Here is a 26,171-nt window from a genome sequence, read left to right as displayed (position 1 = left end):
GTTTCACTGTGCGGCTCTTCTGCTGTTAAGAAGCGGCACTCCGCCATGCCCCAGGTTTCTTCTCAAGTTTAAGTTTGAACAATTTACTTTTTTATCAGAGATAATCGCGCAAAACCTGATCTATATGCAACGTGGTAGGCTAACCAAATCACACTTGTAAAAGCGGCACATTCGCACATAACGAGTGCGCGAAGAAATCCATGTCCGCACAAGTCAGCCGCGCACTGCCTTTTTCATTGAGAGCCAGACATTTTTAACTATAACACAATAAAAATCTAGTTAAATCCTGTCTATGGGTGCGCAATACCAGCGAGTTGTAGATAAAAAGCTTTTCATCCAGTGCGCGCTGCCATTTTGAAGTTTAACAATTCTAAATGTCCATTTCGAGGACAGCATTTCATATTTCGCATAGCTTTTTCAAAGCTAATAATTGAACTGAACTAAAAGACACGAAAGACACTGTATGAAAGACACTGAAACTGAAAGGCTAATTTTTTTAATATCAACTTGGAGGAGAGCAAATGTTGTATGACGTTTTGACAAAAACAACTGGAAATACACCGATCATAGCCTACATAAATTGAAATGAAGATTATTAATTTAGACGCATATATAGAAAAATGTCAAAAGCAGGCTTTAAAGAAAAAGTGACAGAAAACAACACTAAAGAGCGAGCTCTTGCTTTCTGACAGACAGCCTGTATCTCCACTTGTCACCGTCTGTATAATAATAATGCCCGTTTCTTGTTAAGCAATGCATACAGAAACATTGCCGCTGGACGCAACAGTCCTTTAGCTTGTGTTTTTAACAACACATGAAAGTACAGCACAAGACAATGTCTTTAAAACCTGTTAACGAATAAATACATTATTTTTTACCCTCTGCTCTTGTTGTTTCTTTAATAAATATAAACCAAATTCATTCTCCAAATGTTTTTTAAATGATTTCGTCTTTTATCATTTTAAAAAGTGAGGGGACACAGTGACTGAAGTGGCCGGGCCATGCCCCCTCGTGCCGCCGACTCTGGCACAGACACTTGATGAATCAAACTCCGATCTGAACGTGTTTTTCTCTTATTCACATGTAAAGCGGGACATTTCGGCTCTTTTAGACGAGTGCTGATCTGAAACTCAAACGAGTCACACAGGCAGCTGAGAGATTGCATTCGTCTCATTATTTATCTTGTTATATGACAGGATATTATATTTTCATTATTTGATAAGTTTGAGTCATTATCAGACTGTGCGTAAAGCATGCAGCATAAATGAATACTAACATTACACTGGTGCTGTCTTCATGAAATATAAAAATACACACACACCAGAAGAAACCTTCAGTATGTTTTCAGTATGTTTTCTTGTTTTTGCAGGTACAACTTTGATTGTTTTGCTTGTAGTCAATGTGTCTCATGTACAGCTGCTTTGTAACAATGAAAATTGTAAAAGCGCTATATAAATAAAGTTGAGTTGAGTAGAGAGTTGAGTTGAGTATGTCAGATTTTGACCCTCAGACGCCGAGGCATGCTATGAGACGTCACAAGTGATTTACACTCACAGTTCTTAACATTTATAAAATGAAGAAAGTTCATGATGTGAATACTACAGTTTGATTTCATCAAGTAATCTCTGTTCTTCATCTCTCTCTTTTACATCCACTGTTGTCCAACAGTCTGTGGCATTATGCTGAGCTCTGATTGGCCGCTCCGCCTGCTGAGTGTTGTGCGTCTCCTCGTGGAGGATCCTGACCTCATGAACGTTCTCCTTCGGCGGAGCGCTCAACAGCACGGAGGACTGAGGCCGTTCATACAGATACTGCACAGACGCCCAGAGAGAGAAGCACACACACTCATTTAAACACCCAGCAGCAGCATCTCAATGTCTTCTTTCACATTCTAAAGCTAAAGATGTTTCATCCGTTTCATGAAAACACTGAAGACAATCACTCCTGAACCCGCACACATACTGATGATGAAACATGACACATGAAAGAACATCAATGAATGTCATTCACAAATGCACAGTAAACAATAAGATAATACAATCAGTCAAATGTAGTCATGTAAGCTATGAATGAAAAATGAAATGTGAAAGCAAGTATTCTCATGCTATGATGATGATGACAGCACAAATATGTGTGTTAGGACCTAAGGTGCAGGCACGGGCCGATTGTTTTAACAGTCACGGTTTAAAAGCACTAAAAGTTCCTGAGGTATGAGCTGTTTTTTATGACTCATGACAGATGGAAAGTGCAGGAATCCATCAGGATCTGTGCTGTTGTTTGCATTTCATTGATTTATTTGTGTATGTAAGAATGTGAGTTTAATGACTAGAAATGTACATGTAAACAGATGACTAGAGAGGGGTGTCAAGCTTTTAAAAAGGTTTGGAAAGCACTGATTTAACCTGACAGACTGTACATGTCTACTTCTGTTCCAAATATTTTGTGATGACATCTAAAAGAGCACATTTTAAAGCTGCAAGCGCAACACCCGTGATATTCTGCTAATAAGGTTATCATACCATCAGAATCTCATGGCGACCCGGGCCTGGTTAGGTGTGTTAGTGTGCAGGTCTGCTGTGTTTGTGGTGGTTACGACAGTACTGTACCTGTTTCAAGTGGTCAGGTAGATTGGCATCAGGATAAATCATCCGGCACACTTTATAACTGGACCACACAGCCAGAAAGATGAGCAGCACAGCCGCTGACACCACCACAAAACTGACCAACAACAACACCGCTATAAACCAGCTCTCCACCTCATCTGACACAACAACAAACAAACAAACAAACAAACAACAACAACAAGATTACAGCACGCGTTCACCACAGAAATGAAAACACTTTGATATTTCCATCTTCAGTCACGTCTGAAAACAGAAAAAAGCAGATCTCCAGGAATGAAGCTGAATGTGCTGAAGACAGTTACACGTTTACATTTATTCATTTGGCAGACGCTTTTACCCAAAGCCACTTACAACTAGGAGAACATATACACATTCTGTCAACACGCTAAACAGCAGCGTCAGTCTACAAGGCCATGCTGCTAGAGGACTAACGCTGGAGGACGCAGAGGAGAGAATCAACAACAAGATTGTTTCTAGACAGACAGACAGACAGACAGACAGACAGACAGACAGACAGACTTATTGGTTAGTCAAATAAATGCGGAACAGGTATGTTTTGAGCAGTTTTTTGAAAGTTGTGAAGGTTTTTGCAAGCGATTTGTTATACAATAAAAGAAGGATTTTTTAATCTTATCAGACAAACTGACGATTTATTGTATTATTTGAATAGGGTCACAGATAACACATGAGTCCATCAAATCTGTTGCAGGTGGATTATTTTGGGATTATTTTTGCGGGTGACAAAAAAAAAGCTTTCCTGCGGCGCAGTGGTCAGAGCACGGCACTAATAACGCCAAGGTCATGGGTTGGATCCCAGGGGATTGCACATAGCCAGAATCAAATGTACAGCACAATGCAATGTAAGTCGCCTTGGATAAAAGCGTCTGCCAAATGCTTCAATGTAAATAAATAAAACCGACTGAAGGAATAACGTGTGAAATCTCACCGCTGGCTGTGTTGGTCACACAGGTGACATTGCTGAAGTCACTGGTTGTATTGATGGAACACAAAACTGCCACCTGAACACAGTAGCTCACCAGCGGCTCCAGAGACGGTAACATGATTCTGTTCTGTTCTCTTATTAGCTCCTCCTGTGCATAAACACACACCAAACACCCCTTACAGAAAGAGCCCGCACATCAATGTCTGATGATGTTTGAGCTCGATTCATTTGATCACAAACTACAGTCACGAGCGAGTGCTTTATAGTCAGTCTTTTTAGTTTTAGTACAAACAGGTCAGCCTTAAAGGAATCCTTCTCCCAAGAATGAATTTGAACCATTTCATTTTCATAGCAAACATAATTTACCCCCATGCACGCCATCCAATGTGATCACGACGTTCTTTCTTCAGCTGGAAAGAATCCGAGTCATTTTGAAAGATGTTCCGGCTCTTCACAGCTAATGGCATATGAGAGTGCTTTGAAACCGTTTTTGGAGCTCTAAAAAGCACAGATATATCCACCAGAAAACTGATCCATCCCACTTCAGAGGCTTAATCAACCACTTCTGAAGCAAAACAATATGCTCGTGTGTAAAAACTAGTTTCATCCTCTTCGAGCATCTTTAAGCATCATGCTGTTGAATGCAGCTTTGACAGTCTGTGTTGTAAACTAAATGCTATTGGCTGTTTTAGAAAGGGGGAGTCTTTCTTCATCAGATGAAGTGACATCACAACACATGAAATAATGCAGCACATTCCAGATCACATCAGCGCCTCTTTAAACAGAACGCTGGCTCGTGGGTTTTATGTTTCACAGACGAAATAAACCTTTTTGGGTGAACTATTCAAAGCTGAAAGGAACACCTCCATCAGATGCTGTATATGAGCGGATAAAATTACCTTTGTCACTTCTCCTTCTTTCCAGTAACGGATGAGGTAAGAAATACTGCCGAACACATCCCTCAGGTTCTTTTTCTTCATGGGAGGATCGGTGATGTGAACTTCTGTTTGACCCTTTCTGCTTTTCAGCTCCACATGTGGCCCACTTATACTAGCTACACACACACACACACACACACACGCACGCACACACACGCACGCACACACACACACACAAAGCCACACACACACACACACACACGCACGCACACACACGCACGCACACCACACGACGCACACACACACACACACACACACACACACACACACACACACCACGCACGCACGCACGCACGCACGCACGCACACGCACGCACGCACGCACGCGCACACACACACACACACACACGCACGCACGCACACGCACGCACGCACGCGCACACACACACACACGCACGCACACACACGCACGCACGCGCACACACACACACACACACACGCACGCACGCACACACCACGCCACGCACACGCACACACACACACACACACACGCACGCACGCACGCGCACACACACCACACACCACACCACACACAGACACCACGCACAGACACCGCACACGCACAGCACACACACACAGACACACACACACACGCACCACAGACCACACACAGACACGCACAACACAGACCGCCACGCACACCACACAACACGCGCACACACACACACGACACACACACAACACGCCGCACAGACACCACGCACAGCACACACACACGACACACACACAGAAACACGCACACAGCACACACACAGACACGCACACACAGACACGCACGCACACACACAACACGCGCACACACACACAGACACACACACAGACACGCACACACAGACACGCACGCACCACACAACACGCGCACCACACACACAGACACGCGCACACACACTCACGCACAACGCGCACACACACGTGCACGCTACGCACACACACACACGCACACACACACACGCACACACGCAAACACACACACGCAAACACACACACAGACACGCACACAGACACGCACACACACGCACATATTATTTGTGTACGTTATATCAAGCATGAAATGATTTATAAAGCCAAGTTGAGTTGAAACGTAAACATTTAAAGCATTTCATTTTTTTGACAGTGTACTTTCACTGAGCTAAAGCGGGACACACTTTAAAGAGATAAATAACATTTTGTGTCAAATTTGTCATGAAAAGTGTCTCACTTATTTTGTCCACTCCAAACTCTTCAGTCTCCACCCAGTCAGACGTCTCTCCGTCGAGCTCGGTCCGAACACGAAGACGATATGTTCCAAAGGTGGTGGAGACGTGATCGGTGAAGTCACAGCTGAGTGAAGAGATGTTCGCACACACGCTCTCAAAATCCATCGTCCATCCGCTACATGTACACACAGAGAGACATCAGCCATTAACAATCAACAGAGTTAGTTCCATAAATGAGACCTAATTATCATTCAATATTAAAAATAAAGAAATATAGAATAGTGGTGTAATGATGATATCTCATTGTTATGCATTGTAGAGCTAAGGTTTTATGATACGATGTGTGTTTATTGACCCGCATGAATTTGAGTGATTTATCTCTTTTTATTTTGTGCTTTCACTGATGTGTTAGCATCATTTCATTATTCATTTAAATGGATTGTTAACTTTTTTTTTTCAGTGACAAACCTAATTACACAATTAAACCTTTAACAAAACAACGTTATTTCAAATTGTTAATGTTCTGGGAATGAATCTGTTGTTTGAATTTCAGTTTTTTATTGTATCAAAGTTAGATATTAATATGACGCACAATTACAGTAAAATGAACACGAAACTTAATCAAATAAAAGCTCATTCAATATATGAATAAATGAAAGTAACTCTTTATAAAGTCATGTGATGTGATGGATGTTGTAAAGCAACACAGATGAAGTATGAAGTGAACTGACCTCAGATCAGCGGTGTAATTCAAGAGTTGATCCGTGATGTTTCTTGGGGGATCCCATGTCAGCTGTAATCCCATGTCTAATGATAACACTCGCACATTTCCAGGCACTGGAATCTTCTCTGAGAACACACACATCATTATTACAAAGACACATGTTAATAAAGCAAAAACATTAACAAAATACAATAGCAGATAAATGTACTTTTTTGCATATAGCAGACTAAGAGTGCATTTAAACTATATGTCTGATCAACATCTGTGTGTTGTACATACATACATGTTTTTCTTGTACTATAACAGGGGTGGCGAACCCGCGGCTCTTTGGCTGCCTCTTTGCGGCTCTTAAATCATCTATCCACAAGTTGCTTCTTAATCGCATTTTTTGTTTTTTAAATAATATTAAACTGAACTAAACTAAACAGAAACGTATACAAATTAACTTTGAAGTAAAAAAATGAAATATATATTTTTTAAATCATTATTTTTGTACTGAACGTCATGCGCTACTAGCGGCTAGCCTCGTCCAGTTCGTACTGTAATTGGCAATCATCATGGCGGAGTCAGGGAAGCGTACAGCTAAACGCAAATATGTAGATGAGCACAGAACATTTCAATCTGAATGGGAGGATTTATATTTTTTTGTTGAAAGAAACGGAAAACCATTCTTCTTGATATGTCAGACTTCACTGTCGCATATTAAGGCTTCAAATCTTGAGCGCCATTTCACCACACTCCATCCTACCGAGGGCCGGGAATTTCCCAAAGGCAGTGAACTTCGAAAGCACAAGGTACAAACGTTGAAACGTCAGTCAGAGAAGCAAACTCAGCTCTTTCGGAAATGTACCAAACATTCAGAGACGGTCACATTGGCATCACATCAGCTGGCATGGAATATTGCGCGAGCTAAAAAGCCGTACAGTGAAGGGGACTTCATTAAAAAGTGCCTCAATGATGTTATTGATGTTTTTGTCCCGAAAACGAGCATTTGAAACGTTCGGTAGCGGACCTTCAATTGTCACGACACACTGTTGAACAAAGAATATCGGACATTAATAACGCTGTTGAAACTAATTTATATTCCGATCTTCAGAAGTGCATGTATTTCAGCATTGCTGTTGATGAATCCTGCGATGTTCAGGATAAGCCACAGATGGCAATATTTGTTCGGTCTGTGTCAGAACTTATCAAAACTAACCGCAATTGCCACGGATGGAGCGCCATCTATGGTCGGATCTAAGAATGGCCTTGTAGGGTTGTGTAAAGCTGATGAACGTTTCACTGTATTATTCACCAAGAACACTTGGTGTCTAAAAAACTAAACTTAGACCACATAACGAAACCTGTGCTGGAAATTGTCAATTTTATACGCACGCATGCTCTCAATCACAGACAGTTCTGAAATCTCATGGCTGAACTTGATGAAGATCTTCCATCTGATGTGCTTCTGCACTGTGAGATGGCTTTCAAGAGGTAATGTTCTTTCCCGCTTTTTTGAGCTTTTGAATCCAGTGAAGGTGTTTCTTGCGGAGAAAGAGAAGGACTATCCTGAGCTGCATGACCCCCAGTGGATATCAGATTTGGCATTTTTGGTCGACATGCTGCATTATCTGAATGGACTAAGTGTGGATCTGCAAGGGAGGTTAAAGATGCTGCCTGACTTGGTGCAGAGTGTTTTCACATTCATCAACAAACTCAAGCTGTTCAAGACACATCTAGAAAAGAGAGAGCTCACACATTTTCCCTCTTTGTTGAAGGCAAGTGAACAAGCGGCAGAGGTTGTAAAAGCGAGTGCTGAACGGTATGCAACACTCCTTGAAAATCTTGAGCAGAGTTTTGAAAACAGATTCTCTGACTTACGGCAAAAAAGACCTGAGATTACATTCCTCATCAACCCGTTCACTGCTGAAACAGACTGTTTGAAAGCCCTTTAGTGGAAGATGAAGCAGCATCTCAGCTTGAAATGACTGAACTTTCTGAGGATGACAGACTTAAGTGTACTCTGAGGGAAGGCTAAGGCTGAAACGATTCCTCGAGTAACTCGAGTTATTCGAATACAAAAAATCATCGAGGCAATTTTTGTTGCCTCGAAGCCTCGTTTAATCCATTTAACTACAGTACACACGGAGCACTGCGTTTCCCCACGGACCGTTATTACTGACGCACAGCCCGCTAAACTCTGTTCATGTTACAGGGCTCTCAAGTCTCATGCATTCACCGCGAGACACACGCATTTTACTCTGTTCACACGCTCACACGTATTTCTCATGCTGATAAATAACTGATAGTTTATAGGGCTGTGACGGTTGCCGTAACAACCGCACCACCGCGATGGTAAAGTGCCATGACGGTGGTGAACTGCCACCGGCGGTAGTGCACGTCACTCTGACAAATATAGGTGTAATAAATATGAGAGTTGCGATAACGATTGCTAGTTGTAGCCATTCAGTTGTGGATGGTTTTATTTAAAAGATTTTAAATTAACAGAAATTATTGGCATACGTTTCCGTTGGTGCGTTCGAGCGCGGGCGGCAAAACCCAGGTTATTCTGCGGCTTCTGCAATGGATCTTGTTGTGAAATGAACAGATACGTAAAATCAAAACTGGCTATGACCCGCTTGCTTAGTGTCGGAGCGCGCGCAGGTTTTGCCGCGGTTGCGGAGAGACATCTCTTCATTTGAGCTCCTGTGCACATCTTCTGAACGCGCATTTAGTGCAGCTGTACACATTTTAATCTGGACAATGTCAACAAGTAAGTTTCACATCAACGAGTCGGAAAAAGTAATGTTTTTATGGCAATCTGAATAGGAAAGCCAATGTAGGTTTAAACAGTTTGTTTCAAATGGAATTGTTAAGGACTGTAAGGGTTAATACGCCACTGACTGAAGTTACTGCAACAAGAGCTTTTTTATTTAGTATTTAGCTTTCTTATATCATTTAAGTTTTCATTATTTACTGATGTTTATTTAAATGTTTTATATGCTGTAGTGTGCCGTTTCACTGATGGATTTGCGCGTTAAACATTGACGGATGTTTCATCCTCATTTATTTCAGATATCATATTTCAATTATTTAACAATTTCAAGTATTTAAATAAGGTCTATATTTCTCTTCCACTCGTCGTGTGGTTGCTACACGCAAATATAATAATATAAATATTATTTATATAAATAATATATATTTCTCAACCACCGCACCATCTATTACCACCGCAGTGGTAAAAAACTGCCACCGTCACAGCCCTAATAGCTTATTGAAACGGTGAACTGATATTTTACTTAGTTTTAGTCTATTTTACGAGTGAAACTTGTTTTCCGGCTGCATTGAGTCCATCAAACTAGATGCGGACTAGTGGACACCGAATCCTGTTATTTACACATTTCATCTGTCTGGTCTGCGTGTCTGAGTGAATGAACTGCACAGTTTAACGTGCTACACGCGTGATGCTCATGAATTTGTCTGCGTCTGCGCTGAATGAGGACATGAACTTCACCTCCAGAGTTGCGCTGAGAGTTTATTTCACAAACATGTTATTGTTTGAGTGAAGAAACAGACATACTAAAAAATAAGCGTCTTCTGACAACCTGCCAAAATAAAAGTAATAGGCTATTGTTTGAAATTATTATTTCCATTTTTATTCATGTTTCTTATTTATATATTTGTATTATATTGCATTTTGAATTTAATATGGCAATGGAATGTACTAAAAGGGTTTAGTTTTCACAGATATTAATGTATACTATTTCAGCAATAAAAACTAATTGTTCTAAAAAGGAAACAAATTAGTTGTTTTACTCATTTTAAGAGACCTGTCTTATTTTCTCTTGTATATTTAGTATTGCTTTTTAATAAAGAAAAAGTACTTATTATCCGAATACCCGATTAATCGATGGAAAATATGTAGAATACTCGATTAGTAAAAGAATCGATAGCTGCAGCCCTAGAAGGAACCGTGGAGTTTTGGAACATGGTGCCAACTGAGAGATATCCCAATGTCAAACAGGCTGCACTCAAACTGTTGTCAATGTTTGGGTCGACTTACCTGTGAATCACTTTTTTCCACCCTGAAACAAGTCAAATCAAAGCATCGCTCTGTTCTTACTGACAGACATGTGAAAGAGTTACTGCCAGTCGCCACAACTGAATACAAGACAAACCTAAAAAGTACTGTGGAAATGAAAGACTGCCAGGTGTCACACTAATGTTAAAAAAGGTACGCTTATAAAGGCTCATTCATGTAATTTTGTGTAAAAGTTCTTGTTAAACAGTTTTTTCCATATATGTGGCTCTTTGCAGTGATAAGGTATATTTTTTGGCTCATCGTGCCAAACAGGTTCGCCACCCCTGAGCTATAACAACGTTACTTGTTAATATACAGTAAGAAGACAGGCCTACATTCCCATCTCAGAGTTTCTACACGCGCTAGATATCATATAACACTACAGTGTTTATTACCAGTGGTGTAAAGTATTGGAGTAAATGTACTTAGTTACTTTACTTAAGTATCTTTTTGGCTACTTTGTAGTTGTACTGAGTATTAAAGATATTAGAAACTTTTACTCTCTACTTGACTACATTTTTGAACAAGTATATGTACTCTTTACTCCACTACATTTGTAATGACTAATGCAATTACACATTACATTCTGCATGGCACCTATCTTATAATTAATATTGCCATTCACAGGGCATTGAAGGTACTACAATCTTGTGGATTTTGCCCTAACTTACAAAAACTTGTCAACATGACTTCTTTATATGAATATGAGTGCAGTATCAGGTAGATGTCAATCGCTGGCGGTTTATACATGGTTAGCCCTTACCCGCTAGTTCTACAGTAATATATTGGCAACACTGTTGCCAGCTAGTTACTGTAGGTCACACATCTACAAAAGCTCTTGTTTTTAAAACTAACTCTTCCTAAATGTGCTCTAAACATGTTTGCTCAAAATATGACCATGTGGTGGGACTATTGCCATGAAGTGATGTAAACCAGTAAAAAGAATGTATAGTATTTCAAAGTTCAAAAGACAAAATATTAACCTATAGAATAAGTCGGACACAGAGAAATAAACCATCCACATATGAATCTCAACAATGGTGACAATCAACTGAACAGCATCATGCTGCAATGCATGCTGGGTACATAGTACAAAACTCATTCATGAATGTTTGTCACCATTGATGAGGTTTGTATGTCAAGTGTCTAACTGTGTCTCAATTGCAAAGAAAGATTTTCTGACAGAGATCTTTCCATTACAACATGTGATCACTTTACCAAACATATCTTAATAAATCTTAAATGCTGTATTATTATTATTTAATGATTGGATTCTTTCAGATGTATCTTCAGTTACTAAGCAAACATAAAGTTGCGGTTCCTGTAAAGTCCCTTTCAGTGTTATTGTATAAGTGTACATTTTAAAGCTACAAGAAAGTCAAAGAGTCCAACCAAAGCAAACACTGATCGCCATAATGGTGACTTATGAACTCGAGTTCAATCTCAATAAGATCTTACACAGATGACAGAAATAAAGTGAAAGTGGTGTCTGTAATATGTGAAGATGTTATTGATGTTTGTGTTTAATTATCCTCTAGTGAAATCTTGACAGATTTATTGTGTTCATCTGTTATTTACACTTGTTCATCTAAGACTGTGTGACTTAAGTGCATTAATAGATTCTTTATTAATGTATCTTCAAACAGCCATTGCAGTAGTTTACTGTAAAACACCTACAGTAACTAGCAGGCAACAGTGTTGACAGTATATGACTGTAGAAATGGCAGGTAAGGGCTAACAGTGTATGTGAAATGAGGACATGACTGCAGCTGGCCATGAGGCCCAAACCAGCATGTCCAGTGCAAAAAGGCTTTGACTTTTTAATTCTACTTAACATTATTTTATTTATCCGTTATATTGAAGAAGGACTTTGGTTTACTTATGAGCAGTTGAGCTTAAATGAGACTTGGGTGTTTGTAATGACGTAGGTTATTGTGTCGACCATGATTTGTTGCAATTTTGAGGTGTTCAGTCTTATTATGATTTAAGAAAATAAATGCGATTGCTCTCCTCACGAATCGACTGTTTCTAGTTTTTCACTGACGTGTCTCTTAAGTGTTGAGGACTATAGTGCTGCTTTGAGCCTACATTCAGTGTGAGTAAAATACTCAAGTACTGTTCAAATCAGATACTCGAAGACTTTTACTCAAGTCGTTTTGGAATTGGTGACTTGTAACTTGTAATGGAGTAATTTTCACTGCAAGGTATCTGTACTTTTACTCAAGTATGGTTTTCAGGTACTCTTTACACCTCTGTTTATTACACGATTCGACGGAATGTGGGTTGAGATGTGACAGTAAAAGACTTTTGTGTCGGTGTGAATCATGCAGCAGGAAGTCGAGTTCTCATTTACTGTCAGACACACAACAGGTTTCCCTTCTCGCCACTGACGTCATCATCATGTCCGAACAGAAAAAAGTGCCTTAAATCTCATATTCACAGCGTCACATAGATGAACAAAAGAGTTGCTCGCTTTCATTCGTTGAGGCGTTTGTTCGTGTGCTAACTGTAGTATATTAAAGTAAAGTCTTACCTGAGCTGATGAAGCCGATATAAAGTAAAACTGTAGACAGACGAGAGAACGCGCTGAACGCCATGATTATATTAGTATTCGTGTGCTGAAGAGCTGTGTGTAAAATCCTCACAGAGTTTTTCAGTGTGTGTGTGTGTGTGAGTGAGAGACAGAGAGCGCGTGCACGAGAGCGCGTGTGTGTGTGTGGAGGAGGAGTCGGAGAAGGAAAGCGAAAGAGTTTTATTTACCGACTGTCTGTGTGTCCGTTTACAGGGAACTCCGCGAGCACGACACGTGTACACAACTAACAAAACATGCACATATCCAAGATTCAGAGAAGCTTTATTGGCATGATAAAACAAATGTTTACATTACCAAAGCACAGAAAAATTAAATATAAACATTCTGCACAAATACAGATTAAGATAAAATAACATAAAAGTATATAAGTATCTATATATACATCTCAATATAAAGAGAAAAAGAGCAAAGTATTGATGACAGTTCTCAGTGAGGGTGACAGGATCCTGTCATAGTGTCAGTTTGTGTGTGTGTGTGTGCGTGTGCGTGTGCGTGTGTGTGTGTGTGTGTGTGCGTGTGCATGTGCGTGCGTGCGTGTGTGTGTGTGTGTGTGTGTGTGTGTGTGTTGTGTCAGTGTTGTGTTGTGCTGGTTGTTGTTTTGTCGTGGCAGGACTTGACATATCTCGCAGCTAGTGTGCATATTATCCACACTATACCTTACAAAGAAACCTGTTTTTTTAAGTGTGTGCTGCTATTCTTCTAAAAGTATACATTCCCTGAGTCTATTGTTGAAGTATATCTGGTCTATACTTGTACTCAATCCTTTCATGTGATATACACGTACTGTATATAGCCTACTTATACTGTCTTACATGTTCAAGATTATCTAGTAAGAAGTTCAGCTTGTGTGAAACTAGAGCTGATCTTCTTTATACACACACTGATCATAAACATTTACTTCAAATCTATTTCAAGTACACTACAGCTATATTTCAATGACACAACTGTGTACTTAAAGTGCAAAAATAATATATAATACAATTGTATATAATAAAAAATATATAACATATTAAAATAAATGAAATATAATGGTGTTGCTGTCCTTCCAAAACCTCAGATGTCCAAATTCACTGTTGGAATAAACACTGCACTTTATAACTCAACTCAACTTTATTTATATTGCGCTTTTTACAATTTTCATTGTTACATGAGACATATTGACTATAAGCAAACCAATTAAAGTTGTACCTGTAAAAACAAGAAAAAGGTGAAAACACAGCAGACATACCCACATACAAAACACACAATATGCACACGTACTAACACACAGACACACACACGCACGCACGCACACACACACACGCTCAGTGAGAGCACACATTTAAGATAAAGGAGAGAGAAGCACAGGTCAAATATAACAGACTATAAATTCCTATATGCAATATTAATTAAGTAAAACTTTAAAATTCTAAAGCAGCCCCCCGGCCAGGCAGATAGTGCAAAAACAGTATGCAAACGGTGGCGAGGAACCCAAAACTCTAATCGAGAAAAAAAACCTCAGGAGAACCCAGGCCCAACCAGGGGATTCCAGTTCCCCTCTGGCAAAAGCTGCTGCCTCTGCACAAGCTCCAGAGAGCTTGCACAACAAGGCTAAATAAAATAAATAAACTTAATAATAAAATAAATTATAGTTTAAGATTATCATTAATAATCTAATAGCATTTGAAATTTTGTGGTGAAGACATGTCAAGAGACCGCGTCCTTCTTTATCCAGCTCTATCATCTCAGCTCTTGTCAGGTCCCCACTTCCCATTCTCCGCTCTACCATCAGGTCAGGCCATGAACTGCATCCTGCTCGCTGTGGTAACCTTGGAACAATGAGACAAGACTGGCTGAGAGTAGAGTACTGTTCTGTACTCTTTGATGCAACAAGTACATCAGTTGTGTTTTTGGTTCCGGTTGATCTAACTAATGCAGCCTAAACCCTCTGAAGATTTATATTATGGAAGAGTAGTGTATGCAAGATTAAAAAGATGCGTCTTTAGTCTAGATTTAAACTGACAGAGTGTGTCTGCCTCCCGGACAGTGCAGGGAAGACTATTCCAAAGTTTAGGCGCTAGATAGGAAAAGGATCTACCACCTGCACTTGATTTTGAAATTCTAGGTATTACCAACTGACAGGACGCCTGAGAGCGTAATGCACGTGAAGGACTGTAATACAAGAGGAGTTCATTCAAGTACTGAGGAGCTAAACCATGTAGGGCTTTATAGGTAATAAGCAAGTAATAAAAAGTTGTTACTCATCCAGTTTTTTAATAAATGACTAAATACTCTGTTGTCAAAGCACTTTTTAATACTTTGTCTGGGTTAGATATTTGCAAAAGCCATCCAGTGACAAACATAAAGTCTGACTACTAATAATAATAATAACAATTTATGGCAAAAAAAATATTGAGATATTTAAGGTCTCAGAAGGACAGCAGCGATATGTGAAAATGAATTCTCTGTGTGATTTAAAGAACAAAACTTAACAAGTATACTTTCAGAGTTAAAAACATCTAAACTAGAAGTTTAGACTTCACACTGAGCATATTTATTAAAATATTTATTAAAAGAAAAGTTTACTGTTTCACTTCAAAGGACACTTTTATCAACTAAAAAGGTGGAAGGAGATCCAGAAGCACATTACTGAGCACTTGAGGATTCAGCTCATACTGTGTTTGTTACCTCAGCTTTTATAGGAGAAAGACTTTAGATTTCTTATGAAGGGCTTCAGTGACTGCTGTGGGTGACGAGAGAGAATAACACTGAAAAATCACAGAAATATGATGAAAAGCTCAGTTTTCCATGAGTTACTGACATGATTGTGTGTGCTGGTCAATAAGAATATAAACGTCTACCTGATAAAACGAAATTTCCTGTCAGATTCCTGTCAGTACAGAAGCCCTTCACAAAAGCGTTGTCACTGCTGTCAGACGTCATTCTGTCAGAATATAAGTTAAAACATCTGTTTAAATTCGTTTTTCACAAGTATTAAACGACAATTTTTAAATTAAAACATGTCTTACTCTTACTTCGGAGAAACTGTCGGTCCTCCTGTTAACAGCTCAGCTGTGCACGCGCTGTTCTGAACTTGAGCGCACAAAGTTTTTTTATTGGTAATGACATTACGTGCCCGCAACGTGCCACTTACGTTACCCGTGTATGTTCATGTTATTACCAAAATAGTATGAATATAGTCCGTAACTGGACCAGTGCTGTAGTACTTGAGTCCGGACTCGAGACGTTTTTCTGTGGTCTCGGACTCGTTGGTATCTGCACTCTGACTTGTCTCAGACTCGTTGGTATCTGCACTCTGACTTGTCTCAGACTCGTTGGTATCTGCACTGGGACTTGTCTCGGACTCGTTGGTATCTGCACTCGGACTTGTCTCGGACTCGTTGGTATCTGCACTCGGACTTGTCTCGGACTCGTTGGTATCTGCACTCGGACTCGTCTCAGATTCGATGGTATCTCGGACTTGTCTCGGACTTAGTCATTGGACTCGCCACATGTTCTAGTTGGTCTTGACTGAGTCCGATGATATTTTCTCCTTCCAAACAAAACCATTGATGAAGCATATATGTTTGCTTAAGTTGGACTCTTGACTTTCATTTAGTTAATTCTCTTTCCTCTTGGAGTAGGTTACTTTTAGTGATGGGTGTCAAGCTGTAAAAAAAGATGACAAATAATATTAAAGGAAATGATACTAAATGACTTGATGATTTGAGTGTTCCGGTTCACAACACTAAGATACTGTGCCATACTGTGATACTGTGCCTCAACAATTGTATTACAGCACACTATTATAACAGACAATGAAAACCTAACGTTAAAACACATGAATCAAGAACCCAACTAAAGAAAATACTGATCACAATAATTTTGTTAATACGTTTGTTGAATCTTCTACATTCTTTCAATGTTAATTGCAGTTGCAAAAGTGATGTTGATTCAATGAAGTTATCACTGACAAGTCAACAAGCTGAGAATGGGAACATTTTCCATGTGATTGTTACACTACAATAAAAAGACTGAAAATCTGAAGTTGCACTTCGGCTTTATGTGACTTTGGTGAAATTTCTATACCTTTAGTATATAAATATAAAATGACCTAATTTGATCCACTTTTTGATCATTACAAATAAAGTAAGTGGTCTTGATTCTTTATTCTGTCTCTGTCTGGGCCGTCACATTTGGACTCGGTCTTGACTTGGACTCAAACCTCTTTGGACTTGAACCTCTTTAGACTCGGTCTTGACTAGTCCTGGTCTTGTCTTGGACTCGACAAAGGTGGACTTGACTACAGCCCTGAACTGGACCGTCCTTGGTTATCTTGTAACGCCAGGAGTTTGTGCAGGCGACGTCATGAATTGGTAATTTAATGGTAATGAAATTACATGCCTGGGACGTGCCAGCTGGTAAGTCATGAAATTACCAAAAATCACCAATAAATTACATGTGTTAGCTGGGTAAGCCCCTTACAACGCATGCAGACTGAAGAAACGAAGACATCATAGACACCTGTGACGGCATGAGGGTGAATAACAGAATTCCAGTCATTCATTTATAGAATCTGTTCTACATCGAACTTTATTTAATTCAGAAATATTTTCATGAATGAAATCTTTACAGTGAGGTTGAAATGTCCATTGATTCATAAATGGCGTTCAGAAACACACACGTACGCTGTGTCTGTAGAAACACTGTTGGTTTGATCTGAACTCAGTCAGATGCGCCACTGTCAGTAACAACACATCCACACAACACTCATGAACATAACCTGGAACAAACAAACGGCTTAAAAAACTCTAGGCCTGTCGCAACATCACATTTACTGTGGCTAAAAGAAATGTTTCACAGAAGGAAATCAGTCAAAGTCATCTTTCATTGGCTAAACAAAATGTCAATAAACTGCCTGTTTTCACCGTAACAACTGTAACAGAGGTGAGACAGCACCCACACAACAGCTTAATATCAGATACTGTCACTACGTTTATAATACAGCGAAGAGCGCGTTTAATGCTTGAACTTGATACAAAAATCAAATCAAATCACCCCCCAGCATTTCTATTCAACTAAAAGCGCTAGGATCGACTCAAGTACTCCGAATATTCCTCCTCGCTCTCCTGCTCACAGTCAGACATGTGCATGTTGACAGGCGTGTCAAACGAGTCGGCGATGAGCTCAAAGTCATGTGTACTGTCGTGATGTAACATGACTGAACACAGATTGACATCTTCCTCCTCCAGCGCAGCTCCGTTGGGCTCGTCCACACACTTGATCAGCGCTCGTGTTTCTGCGAGGAGATGATGAGAATCACTGACACCGTCTCCCTCAGAGCCACTACAGCCGGAGCTCTGGACATCCGCCGAGGACTCGTGGACCCCTGAACTCGGCTTCACGGGGGATGATTCGGACACAAGAGCAGAAGACCAGCACGTGTCTGGAGCTGGAAGATGTTGTGTGGCTAGTCTCTCGTACATCACGCCGTCCTCTTCAGCATCTCCATCTGTCTCTTCATGTTCATCCGTGTTCATCTTCATCTTCTGGAGAGCGTCTGTGTCCTCTGTCAGCGTGCTGATGGATTCAGAGGGGATGAGCAGAACCCGGTAGACTTGATGATGATTCTTAAAAGACTTCTGCAGAAGAACACAATGGGGTTTTACAGTTCTGTACACTGATTTATCGATATATTGGGACACCATCATCACTAGCATACATCAAGTCATTTAAATCCATCACTTTTGTTCCAGCAAACTGTTGTCCAAACTAACCTTCCAGAAGGAACATCTTCATATTGTTGCTGGTTTGTTAAAGGAGAACAAATAACTAATCTAAACGTTTTTCCTGTTTTTAACACTGAATCTATTAACACACATATTTTATTCTTTAAAATCCGTCAATCTGAGAAAACCACTGAATTTTTCACATGGTTTTTAAATGGAAGATGGATGCATTTTTGTAACAGGGCAGAATTTTTAGCATAAGATTAACACATACACAAATATATTCATGTGTATTGAGGTTTTTATTAATTTTCATGTTCTTCTGTGTGTGTGTGCACATGACACACTTACCAGAACTTCAGGCAGATCTACTTTTTTAAACAGGAAGTGAGAGAGAAATCTTGGAGTGACCCACATGACTATCGGCACCATCAGCACCATCGGCAGACAGAGACCCAGAGCCATCAGTACATCTGTAACTGCTCATCAACACATCATCATCATCATTATCATCCTCACGTTCATGAATGACTGATGCTTATACAGGGAGGAGATCATTGATGTCTTATCTGAGGCTCGCGTTCACAGACAGGGCTTAAGGCTAGTCCCAGACTAAAATGAACGCGTGACCTGTCCAAACGGAATATAACTTGCCCAGAAATATCTTAAACATATCAGTGCCATTGTTTTGTCTGGAGATGCACACCAGTAATGTATTCTTCTAAGGCATTTTTGTAAAAGCGACATCAGCATCTTCATTCAGCTAAGCCATAGTCCTGGCTCAAGCCAAGCCGTGTCTGTGAGCGTGTTTGAGTGAGGAACACAGCTGATGTGATGGGTTTGATACCTGAGATGTTGTCAGTTTTAGGAATGGACACACACACCGCAGGTCTGCTGGAGTATTTGTGATTAATGATGCTGACGTTCACACAGTATCTGCGGCCGGGCGTCAGGTCGTTCACAGTCAGGTTCCGTAAGCCCTTGACTTCCTGATGAAACTGAGTAAACAAACACAAGACCATATCGACTCTTACAGAGGCAATGACGGAACACTCTCTGTACATCTGACAGTCCAGAGAAACCCTGTCATCGGTCCACAGAAGCTCTTAGGGTATGTCTGTTATTCTCACATGTTTTTATTTATCAACATTTCATGTCTGTCAGCAAACTGTTGTTGTTTCATGTTCTGTGCTGCAATATTCACTTCGTTTGCATTTGTTGTAAAAGAAGGAGGTGACGGTTGGTCAGTGTTGTATTTGTCCCGCCCCTCCTGCACTGTGATTGGAAGTCTGAGGAATATACTAACTGTAAAGCTGAACAGGACAGAAACACTGAACAGACGGTGTGTGTTAAAGACGTTCAGTGTCAGCTGTTGGCATTTTAAGAAACACAGCGCTTTCATTGCAAACGGCTGAAAAACACACGTGCGCTCAGTGAAGAAGTGCAAGCGGTGTACGTCCACAATGACAGCGTTGTTTTTCTTTATTGCTGTATTCTCCGAGGGTGTCCGTAGTGTGTACCTCAGGTCCATCCTCAATGGTGATGGCGAGTCTATAGATAAAGCTGAAGGAGTTATAGATGCCATGAAGACCAGGAGAAGGTGATCGGAGGCTCACACGCAGAGATGTGTTCAAGACGCTGACAGACACCAGCGGAGACTCCAGCGTGCCTTCAGGAGAACATTAGTGTTAAAACCAAATGGATTCAGTGCACACTAACATGATGATGAAAATACATGTCAGACAAAATGTAATGCTTAATGTTTCCTCTAAAGAGTCATTCACAAATAAAAATAAACAGAATTGTTTTTAAAGTACAGTATGTCCGAAGATCAACATGAAAAGATCATGATGTGTCTTTATAAAGTATCTTCATAACCAGCAACATCAACATGCATGAGATTTCATCTGTTTTCACAGTATTCTCTGAAGATTCTCTTTAATCCAGAAACACACATCACGTCTCTTGTCTTGCTGAGGTAAATGTGTGAATAGCCTGAACGTGTGCGGGTAGAGAACTATCATTCATGATGGATTTCATCTCGTGTCAAATACTTCCAGTTTCTTTCGAGTGCTAAACAGTCCTCGTGTGTCCAGATAAATGTGTCTGATCACATGCTCGTCGTACAGTAAGTCACTTTTTAAGGTTGATTTGAGCTAGAACGTTCAGTCTTCTGGAGTGTTTGTGGATCTATTTTAAAGTGGACTCATGGGAATTCACGGGAAGGATAATATAATGTTGAAAACTGTCCAACTCTCATGAATCTCTTTTTCTATAAACGTGTCCAGACGAGAGACAAGTCCATTTCCAAGAGTGTGTATTGTGTCTTTAGAGTGTAGATGTTGTACATACGGAATTATTGCTTGTGCTCTGTTCAACCTGCTCTCAAACTACCCGTCTCAGACGCGACTCATTCCCCGCTCATACACTGATCTGTCAGCGTGCATTTATTCTGATGAGGAATTTTCATCATCTTGTTTTGTAAAATTTCATTTTTAATAAATCACATTTTAAAGTGACATCAGTTTTTTTTCTATTTACAAACTGATTATAATGTTATAGAACATTATTTTTTCAGTTAGTATCGCTAATATGCTGAAAAAAAACATTTTCTATATACTATTCTTTTTCTTGCGTCTCTACTGTCTGTAATAATATGTATTTACTGTAAAACTATAGAAATATGTATGTTCAACATGCAAAAAGGTAAAAGAAACGCAACACAATACAAAAACGTGACATGTCTGATTTTTCTTGTCTGGCTGTTAACGTCTCCTGTCATGCGTTTACGTAGTGTAGACTGTTGTAGAGAAACACAAGAGCTCATTCTGTGAGTGTCTCTTACTGTTCACGACGGGTTTGAAGGGGCTGCAGTGAGCCGGGGGTGACGTGCGCTTCCTCAGGACAGCAGATACGCTGGTGTAATAGGTTTCAAACGGGTCAGAGAACGCTTCTGTAAGATTACACTGCAGAGGAGACGTCACCTTCTCACAACCCTTCACCAGCATCACATTGCTACTGCTGAAATACACAAACACACAAATTCATTCCGTCATACAGACGATAAAAAAGGACCACTGAAAGATTTCAGTTGAGATGCAGTACTCTACTTAGTTTGAAGTACAATATTCAACCAAAAAAAATTGATAAACACAATGTACAGGACACAATTACTCAACACTGAATCATGAATGATGTTTTGCTATGGTCCACATTATTTCAGTCTAAGTTATGCTTAATGTTTGCTCTTGTTGATCACCATCCCGTAGCTCACAAAGTTCACGGGAACCATTTTGATATAATAACCAGATATTGTGCACAATGCCTTTCATGATCACAGCTACATACTGCAAATATATTTGAGCTTTTTTTGTACATTAAATGAGAAGGCCAGAACACTGATTCCATACCAAGTGAAATAAAGCTAAGAGACAAACAGGTCAAATGAGAAACATCCTTTGATGACATCCTGAGACTTACACGTGCAGCCGGAGGTTAAAGATCCCGCTCAGAGATTATAACCTCACTGGACGTGTCACAATACACTCATGATTTGATACAATTCACAACATCGGGTTCACAATTACAATAGATTACAATATTGTGAAGGAACTTTTAAAAATAGAACTGAAATTAAAACATTGTATTTATGACAAAAAACATTATGAAAAAGTGATAAAGAATTGACAACATTTAAGGTTTAATGGGATCTTTTATACTGTATGTAAGTGAATAAAAACTAAATATAAACCTTAACGTATAGGAGAGTGGCCCTAAGAGAGAACAGTAAAAGCACAAGAATAAGAAAAGCAGTCAAATATTACGTGGTGGCAGCTCACACAATGGGGTTAAAAAGATGGCAAAATAATCTAAATTTATAAATAAATACAACTAAAAATACAAAAAACTTCACAGTACATACGTATGGTTACAGCCTATTTTTCTTATGCCGCCGTTCTTTACAAACAAGTGTTTCTTGTGTTAAAGGTCCAGTGTGTCATTTTTTGGAGGATCTATCGACAGAAATGCAATATAATATACATTAATATGTCTTCAGAGGTGTATGAAGACCTTACACAATGAAGCGTGATGTTTTTCTTATCTTAGAATGAGTTATTTCTTCATACACCTTGCATGGCCTTCGTCATGTTGTTTCTACAGCAGCCCTAAACAGACAAACTGCTCTACAGAATGCACTTCATAATACATTCTCTCTTTCGGGAAAGAAGCGAAAACGTGACGACATCTAATCCTCTCTTAAAGGTGCGGCATGTAATCATTTGACTCTATTAAATCAAAACAATACCTTAATATGTTCGTAGACATCTAGGAAACATGCTAAGTTCATATATTGGTTTGTCCAATAAACAACGCAATAGCCCGTTATTCCACGCTGAAATGTGCGTTCTGTGCCAGAATGTCTGTTTTTGGTTTGATCCGTGCAGCTTGAGATGTTAAATACAGAAGAACAAATCATTTACATGCACAATTCATTCGGAAATGCGCTTGGGTAAACATAACGCTATCGCTGAGTTTTTTGACCTGATGGAGGGTTCAAACAGACCAATCACAGCGCTTGTGGTCCGCATAGAGTTGACGCGTTGTTACATTTTTGGAGAGGTGCACGCCAGACTACGCACAGCCTGCGCCGTAGGTCCTACGCACGACCATAAATAACGCTTTAGCCTCTATAGTGAAGAGTGGTGGAGTGAGCGGTTGGTTGCAGTTCGCAATCTCACCACTAGATGCCGCTAAAAATGACACACAGCACTTTTAACCCACATGTGTTTTCAGCAAATACAGGTGCTGGTCATATAATTAGAATATCATCAAAAGGTTGATTTATTTCACTAATTCCACAAGCAACTTTTTGATGATATTCTAATTACATGACCAGCACTGTATATTTCAGTGAGTATGTGTCATACCTGAGTGAGCGCATGCTGACTGTGTAGTGAACACCAGCAGGGGTGCCTGGTGCCAAACTCCAGGACAATAAGTGAACTAAATATTCAGAGGATATGCTCAGATTTACAGGAGCGGGGATGTCCATACATAAGCCTGAGAGAAACAGAAAAATGATCACACATTATCTCTCTCTCTCTAATCTTGTCTTTGAGTCCTGGCAGCAGAATAAATGTAAGTTTTAATAATTGTTTTATAATATACACATCACAATCTATACTGAAGCACTGGATTCTTATTGGTGTCAACAGAATTGTTATTAGTTCTTTTCTAACAAAATCCATTCATTAACATATTACAAATCTCCAGTCGTCAGTGAGGTTGAGGTTCAATTCAACAGTTCTTCATTGTGACAAATGTAAGTGTTAAAGTGTACATACTCACAGGAACAAAATAGTACAGCATACTACACTACTTACTATACAACAGTATAATTGCTATAGTCTACTATGCTACAGCAGTTTACTTTCCTATAGTAAATACTATAGAATTATTTAGAAAACTGTGTAAGTACTAACTTATATGATGATAATCATGTTGTATTTCAGTCACTTTACATGTTTGACAGCCTAACGTCAGTAAACAACACTTGTTTTCTATTTCTTCATTTGTTTCTAGCTAATGGGAGCATCTCGTGTAAATATAATGTGATACTCACCCGTGTGAATGAGAGAGATGAAGATGAATATCTCTGTCATTACACACATTATATATGACGATTGACAGTAAACACGCGTTAAATCTCCTCATGTCTCCTCAGCGAATCTTCTCATTTACTCTTCTGATGATCTTCCACACATGAATCTCACACGTCCGATCGTCGAGTTTGACTCTTTCTTCACTTTGATTTTCGTTGATGCATTATATCAATGTTGTTCACATACTTTTACTTTCTGTTGCTTTGTCTTCCGGTTTCCGGCGGTTGGTTGTTTAACTTGACTTTCCTGCAGGTGGCGCGCGATCCCTTTAATAGACTCATATCGTATTTAAATCACAGTCGTGTCGCTGGCTGCGTTTACATGCGCATTCTTTTATACTTTAACCCGCTGGAATACAACAAACCCCGACAACCGTTTAAATACCAGATTGTCCAAACACTTTAAACTTACATCATTTAGCCTGAAAAACAAATAAAGTAGAAGCCCAACATCGATTAATCAGAAAATGTTTAAACCGAAGTTTAAACATTTTCTGACTAATCCTCTAAAAATGGTGGGCACGATATCAAACATGTTCAGTTTTGTTATGCATCATGTGTAATGCATTATAAAAAAAGAATGTTTTTTGTGCAACAGCAGATCATTTGTCAAAAATCCCCCTAGAACACGTGTGTCAATTACACGACTTTTAATCAGGCCCTCTCCAGCAAATTCTGGTTATTATATTAATGTGGCCCGTTTGCTGTTTAAAAATACATCAGTGACAATACAACACTGAAACGCGGGTGGCGCTGTCGCGCTCTAATAATATCAGNAGAATAACCTATGGTATGGAGTTTAAATGGACCCTAAAGTCACGCGCATGGAATCCGCGCGCGCACGCGCGATGCAAACGCGCATAATGATAACCACGCGCGGAAAGCTGCTCCGCGAGGGCGCATTTAAACTCCGCGAGCGAGCAGAACAGTATCCGCCTGCGGAAAAGAATCCTGGCGCGGGCGCATTTCTGCTCCGGAGCAAAAACTCAGTCCGCGAGCAGAGGTTTTGACGAGCGCGCGCACGATTCTCTCTATGCTCTCGCAACTGCTCAACACTTGCTCGCTCGTTGAGTTGACTTCTGAGACTTTGGAGTTGACTTCTGAGAAAAAGTGGTGCAACCAGATTAAAGTCATTTGATTCATTCCACTTCTTCCGCGTTCTTTACAGATCTCAGTTTAGCCACATTCATGTAGTAGATGAGTTCAACATCGAGATCTCGAGCTGGTTCTGACATCTTACAAAGAGGAGTAGATTCAATCGGCAGCATTTCAGTGATATTTCGAAACAAGACTGTTTTATTAAGAGACTTAAATGTTAAAAACACTTAATTCATTATTTTAACCAAAAGGAATTGAAGGCATCCTTCAGAAATACTGACATATCGTTAATGGTAAATTCTCACGTTTTGTTAAACCACCTTGTTTGGTTTACTTACGTAATTTGCTAGGGCCGATTTGTCTGTTCTTCAGGTCACACGTTTTCAACATTGTGATATTTTGCTATAAACAGCGAGTGTTGAATCATCCCTGTGCTGGCCAATCATTTATGATTCAAGGTGTGATTTCATGTACAGAGCAGAGAATGGGAAGCGGCGACCTGACAAGAGCTGAGATGATAGAGCTGGATAGGTCACCTGACATGTCTTCACCACAAAATTTCAAATGCTATTAGATTATTAATGATAATCTTAAACTATAATTTACTTTATTAGATAAGTTT

The 26,171-nt window shown here is 39.7% G+C and overlaps 2 protein-coding genes and 1 long non-coding RNA gene across 3 annotated transcripts; all 3 read right to left on the bottom strand.

Annotated features, from left to right (window-relative positions):
- Positions 1 to 480: 480 nt before the first annotated feature.
- crfb4 (cytokine receptor family member b4) lies at positions 481 to 13,189 on the bottom strand. The gene is made up of 7 exons (XM_057336813.1): positions 13,022 to 13,189; positions 6,433 to 6,550; positions 5,704 to 5,876; positions 4,467 to 4,621; positions 3,571 to 3,715; positions 2,607 to 2,761; positions 481 to 1,811 (listed from the first exon to the last, which is right to left on the bottom strand). The coding sequence occupies exons 1-7, from the start codon at positions 13,083 to 13,085 to the stop codon at positions 1,599 to 1,601; spliced, it is 1,023 nt and encodes a 340-aa protein (XP_057192796.1). The 5' UTR covers positions 13,086 to 13,189; the 3' UTR covers positions 481 to 1,598.
- Positions 13,190 to 15,655: 2,466 nt separating this feature from the next.
- Positions 15,656 to 16,210, bottom strand: LOC130555306 (uncharacterized). The gene is made up of 3 exons (XR_008963110.1): positions 16,096 to 16,210; positions 15,922 to 16,004; positions 15,656 to 15,828 (listed from the first exon to the last, which is right to left on the bottom strand). It is a non-coding gene; the product is annotated as an uncharacterized LOC130555306 (long non-coding RNA).
- A 1,385-nt stretch (positions 16,211 to 17,595) lies between these two features.
- crfb2 (cytokine receptor family member b2) lies at positions 17,596 to 24,668 on the bottom strand. The gene is made up of 7 exons (XM_057336981.1): positions 24,413 to 24,668; positions 23,718 to 23,850; positions 21,635 to 21,810; positions 20,310 to 20,458; positions 19,637 to 19,787; positions 19,141 to 19,268; positions 17,596 to 18,702 (listed from the first exon to the last, which is right to left on the bottom strand). Exons 1-7 carry the CDS (start codon positions 24,459 to 24,461, stop codon positions 18,148 to 18,150), a joined length of 1,341 nt encoding a protein of 446 aa, XP_057192964.1. The 5' UTR covers positions 24,462 to 24,668; the 3' UTR covers positions 17,596 to 18,147.
- Between the last annotated feature and the right edge of the window lie 1,503 nt (positions 24,669 to 26,171).

This window comes from Triplophysa rosa, linkage group LG6 (assembly GCF_024868665.1).
Source record: "Triplophysa rosa linkage group LG6, Trosa_1v2, whole genome shotgun sequence".
NCBI lineage: Eukaryota > Metazoa > Chordata > Actinopteri > Cypriniformes > Nemacheilidae > Triplophysa > Triplophysa rosa.
The sequence above is the reverse complement of the archived record's forward strand: the minus strand, read 5'-3'. Positions and strand labels throughout refer to the sequence as shown.

Bases quoted from the DNA above. Each gene is read 5' to 3' on its own strand.
- crfb4 (XM_057336813.1), bottom strand. From the start codon at position 13,085: ATGGCGTTCAGCGCGTTCTCTCGTCTGTCTACAGTTTTACTTTATATC. The intron at 4,622-5,703 runs GTGAGACACTTT...GTGTGTGTGTAG, and splicing joins GTTTGGAGTGGACAAAATAA to CTAGTATAAGTGGGCCACAT. The intron at 3,716-4,466 runs GTAATTTTATCC...GTTTATGCACAG, and splicing joins AAGAAGGAGAAGTGACAAAG to GAGGAGCTAATAAGAGAACA.
- crfb2 (XM_057336981.1), bottom strand. From the start codon at position 24,461: ATGTGTGTAATGACAGAGATATTCATCTTCATCTCTCTCATTCACACG. The intron at 23,851-24,412 runs GTGAGTATCACA...TGTTTCTCTCAG, and splicing joins CATCTCTCTCATTCACACGG to GCTTATGTATGGACATCCCC. The intron at 21,811-23,717 runs GTATGACACATA...TGTGTATTTCAG, and splicing joins GTCAGCATGCGCTCACTCAG to CAGTAGCAATGTGATGCTGG.